The following is a 4,774-nucleotide window of genomic DNA, read 5'->3' on the forward strand; positions in this document are numbered from 1 at the left end:
AGGCCATAGGCCCCATAAGAAATGTGGCCTGGTAGGTACTATTTTGTTTAATTTTGTTTTCTTCCAAAGGAATATTGGGCAAAGCCAGTCAGATATCAGGAGTTCAGTGCCACCTTAAATACTGAGAATGTGGCAAAGGTCATAACTATTCAGACTGTCCCTACGAGTGTGCAAAGGTCATAACTGTCCCCACGAGTGTCAAAGGTCATAACTGTCCCCACGAGTGTGCAAAGGTCATAACTGTCCCCCAAAGTGTGCAAAGGTCATAACTGTCCCCACGAGTGTGCAAAGGTCATAACTGTCCCCATGGGTGTGCAAAGGTCATAACTGTTCCCACGGGTGTGCCACTTGCAGACCATTTTTTTTTTGCCTAATACTGTTGTTTCCTGTCATTCTGCAACTTCATCTGAATTTCTGTGAGCCCCAGGACTGGCCCATGCCACCAGTTTTCCTGACTTCTGTCTCTATTGTCCCATCTCTGAAGCTATGGAAGCACAAACAGGACAACAAGAACATCCTCACGAGAATTCCAGGGCAGCTGAGAGCCCTTCCTCTTCTCTATACTATTAGGGGTCTGGAGTTTATGAGGAGGACAGACAACAGACTCAACTGTCTTTCTGTTTTGGAGGAGGAGAGGCTCTGTCTAGAGCCATGGAGCCTTTCTCTGAGCCAGGCTTGAGCAAAACTGCTCCCCCCAGAGCTGGAGTGAATTTTGACAGCCCTATAGGGTACCTTGGCTCGTCCAGAACTCTTGTAGCAGAGACTGATGGTGTTAGAATCATTCTGCACTTCAGACGAGGACCTACAGGCTAGAGGGTGTAGAAGGATCCAGATACCCTCCAGCTACTTCAAGGTTCAGTAAGAGGGATGAATGTGTCTCCATCGGGAGAAGGTAATGAGAAACATTGCCCGAGAACAGGAAGGATCAGGCCAGGGGAAGTTTAGTGAGCAAAAGATTAGGATGGACCAGTTTGCTGATCAGCCTCCTTCCCATTCTTCTCTTCTTCCTCCTCCTCTTCTCCGCCTCCTTCATCACATTGTTGGAGCTCTGAGGCAGCAGCCAGGTCCTCCTTTTCCTCAGCCAGCTCTTCAAGCTGCTGCTGTGCCAGGAGCTGGCCCACCAACTGCTCCAGGGCCTCCAGGCTCAGCCTCTGCAGGCGCTCCTCGTGCTCTTGCCTCAACAGCCCCAGCACTGCCTTGGCATCCTTAGGCCCAAAATGTTTGCCTAGGACCTGGCCCAGTTGGAGCCACAGGGGCTGGGGCGGATGGGTCTTGTCTAGCGCTGCCTCCTCTGGAGGCCGCATGATGACATTGATGGAGGCATTGGGCCCGATGCTGTAATCGGAGAGGTGTTTGTCATCATCCAGGAGCTGGCCCCGGAACAGCAGGTGCTGCTCCTCCGCTGGTACCTGCAGGTGTTGAGAAACCAGCTTCTTCAGTGTGGCCACACTCTCTTTTCCAGAGACCTTCAGGCTGCATCTTCGGCCCAGGAGCAGTTTGACCGTGAGGAACATTGGGCCAGAGAGAAATCAGGAGGGATCCATGCTCTGGGAGTTGCCCTGAAGGTAGAGGGCCCTATAGGGTGACCCTGTCACGAGAGGGCCACTGCTCCCAGCAGGGTAAGGGCCCAGCCCACTTGGGCAGCCACTAGCTAATGTTCAGTGATGTCACAATGTTGTGGGAGGGCTCGTTTCCATAGCAGAACTCTAGGGAAAGAAAAGGGACATTGTAAACATAAAGCATCTTTCCTATGAGAAAGAGGGGAGAAGACGTGGGGCGGGGGGTGTGAAGTGACCAGGAAATAAAATGTAAAGAGAGCTGAAACAGAGAAAGAGAAACGGAAAAGGAACCATGAAAACAGCATTTCTGCCAATTTTCTCAGCACAAGCCTTGGGTACTTTCTTGATGTCAGCAGGAGAGACCACAGAGCCCCCAGGAAATCTGTCTTCTATCCATAGCCTCAACTTAATCCACATGACCTACAAGATGCTTTGATAATTCCTGCCTGTGGGAGGGGAATGTGTAGGCTCATTCAATCCTACAGCCAAAAGGCACATAGCTGTGTCTTCATGGTGGCCTCACCTTGCCTCCTGAACCAACATCTACTCAGTATCTTCCGTGTGCCAGGCACTGAGCAGACTCCGGTGTGCAGAGTCACATAAGGGGCAGGATGCTTGTTCGCCATCTGAGTGTTGTATTTGGCAAGTTTCCCTGCAGCGCGTTGTTGATCTCGAGCTAAACCCTTTGCAGGTGTTGCCACGTGTTAGCCGGCAAGGATGGTACTGTCTTGGCTGAGAAGTGAGTGAGCCTAAAGAAGAGCTGATGCCCCTAATGGGTATGCTGGCTGCTTCAGGGGATCCCACGGGTCTCCCCAGCACCCAAGCCCTCCCTTCACCTCCTCCCTTCCCGCCTTACTCCTTTCCCTTTCCTACTGCCCTGGCTCTACAGAGGATGACATTGTTGACAATCACCACGGCCTTCTTGAGCCTGCCCTTCCAGTGCCTGGCCCCAACCCCTGTCCCAGGGTTAGCCAACCTTCACCTGTCCTTCTGACCTTGACATCTAACAACAGCTGAAAGAAATAACCGTAAGCACCAGGACCGTTACCTCCACTCATTCTCCTGCTCCTGTGTTCTTGCGCTTGGCGGATAACCCAGATTCTGGTCCTAGATGGCCCAGCACTCACAAGTCAGGAATTCCACCCAATGAAGCTCTTGCTGAAAAGTGCTCCAGAGTTCATCTCCCCGCTAGCCCTCACTGCCCCCCATGACTGAGGCCTCACTATAGCCACTGCTCTGAACTCGCTGTCATCTCCTCGATGCAGCTACTACCTTGGACCCGCTCATCCCACAGGCAAAAGAATGGTCCTAAAATTATTGTGAGTCCCCTGAGTTTAACTCTTTTGCTCTTGGAAACTTTCCTGCTGTGGCACCTGAGGACTTTACAGCTTGGTCTTTTGCTTAGCACCCCATCCTCCCCACTTCCCCATTTTTCATCCTTTGCCCCAGCCACATGAACCTGCCTTTGTCCCTGCTTGTTTCAAACTCTACCAACTCACCCTGCAAACTCTGACTGCCTTAAAAATCGCCTCCTCCATGAAGCCTCTGCTTTCCCCAGGCTTGGGCAAAGACAATCCTACATCCTTCCCTGCTGCCATTCCTCCACTGGTTGGTATACCCAGCATAAACATCTCCACCTCTCCCCTGACACTCAGTAGCAGGGTCTGAGTCTCTTCCATCATGATGCCTCCAGTACACTGAATTTTATGTACAGATGGTCTTGTTGGTAGAAGAGATCCAATTTAGTCACACTGAGCCAGGCAGGGTCATGCAGGACCCAAGTACATAGACTGGGGAAAGACATAAACTTGCCTGCAGCCTCTCCTTCACCCTGCCTCTTCCCCTAGAAAGAGGAAAATCCAAAATTATATAGAAAATAAAACAGAAAGTGATATGAGGCTTTACCAGAGGCTCTTCTATAATACTTACTTAAATAGCCAGTTCCCCGGGAGAATGTGAAGCAAGTCTGAATTTGCAAGTGTACACACAGTGTGGGAGGGGCTGTGGGCTCCGTGGTGGAGATGTGGGCATTTGTGCAGATGAAAAGAGAGATGTGTTTGGTTTCTGAAGGGTCACTTAAGAATCCTCAGTTCTTTGAGAGGAGGACCCCCTGGTGGACAAACCATTGGATAGACAGGAATGGAGCCATCCTATGGGAGATACCCAAGCAGAACTAACTAACCCACAAAGGTTTTCTGGAGGGCCAGCTCTAAGTGGTCTTTACAGAGGACAGAGGAAGGTGAGGCAGGGAAGGGAATAGCTTGCAGTCTGCCCTAGGTGCAGGGCTTTTGTAGGAAGCTGGGAGCATCCAGGATGAAGATGAAGTCAGCCATCTGCCCCTAACCCCTCCTCCGAAAACTATTTATCCAGGCTTTGAGCTGCCCCAGTCATGAGAAGTCTCTGGAGATGGCCACTTGAGTTGGGCTCCCCAAAATGAAGTCCATGAAAGACCTAACATGGGCTCAGCTCTCCAAAGCTAGTAACAATGTGTAGACAGGTACACCTATGACAGAGATTTTGGGTCCACAAGGACAGTAACAACTGAGTTAGTGGTGTTCATACATGCTAAGAGAAATGGTCACTACTTCCCTGGAGTCTCCACCACCCTCCCAAAGGGGACAGAAGAAGCACCTGTCTGGATTCCTGTTTGGAGCCAGAAAATGTTCCAAGCCCTTCCCCTACCATGCAGTTGCTTGTCTTAATTATTCAGTTAACGTGAGTAAATAAAATTGTGGAATTAGAGCATGCAACCAGACAATGCCTGTCATAATTAGAAGGGATGATCATCTGGAGTGAGTGGGTTTGTGACTTGGGAACGGGATGAATGTGTGCAGAGAACGTCGAATGCCATGCATTCATATTTCTCTTAAAAACACTGCAAAAAGCATTAGCACCACTGGGGACCAGTGCAATGTCCGAGGAGGAGATGGGCAGGGCGGGAGAATACTCCTCCCTGGGATCTTCCATCGCTGCTGGCTGGGCTAACTGAACCTTGGTGCAAAGAGATCATACAATTAGACCTTTTGTCCCTCAGTTGTCCTGGGGCCTGCCTTTAGCTGGGTGAATCCTCAGATCTCATTTTGCACCTCTGGACAACAGGAGGATGATCAGTTCCCACCATCCTTTGGAAGTTGCTAGTGAACCCACAGCATCTGAGCCACAGAGATATTAAACATAGGGTTCGATTTACAGATAGAAATGGAAGTTCCTATTGT

General features: G+C 50.3%; 1 protein-coding gene across 1 annotated transcript; it reads right to left on the minus strand.

Annotated features, from left to right (window-relative positions):
- Positions 1–956: 956 nt before the first annotated feature.
- On the minus strand, positions 957–1,514 carry Ubl4b (ubiquitin like 4B). The gene has a single exon (XM_005367844.3). It carries the CDS (start codon positions 1,512–1,514, stop codon positions 957–959), a length of 558 nt encoding a protein of 185 aa, XP_005367901.1.
- Positions 1,515–4,774: the final 3,260 nt, after the last annotated feature.

This window comes from Microtus ochrogaster, unplaced genomic scaffold (genome assembly GCF_000317375.1).
Source record: "Microtus ochrogaster isolate Prairie Vole_2 unplaced genomic scaffold, MicOch1.0 UNK25, whole genome shotgun sequence".
NCBI classification, from domain to species: Eukaryota; Metazoa; Chordata; class Mammalia; order Rodentia; family Cricetidae; genus Microtus; species Microtus ochrogaster.

Excerpts from the sequence above, each read along its gene's own strand:
- Ubl4b (XM_005367844.3), bottom strand. The coding sequence starts at position 1,514 with ATGTTCCTCACGGTCAAACTGCTCCTGGGCCGAAGATGCAGCCTGAAG.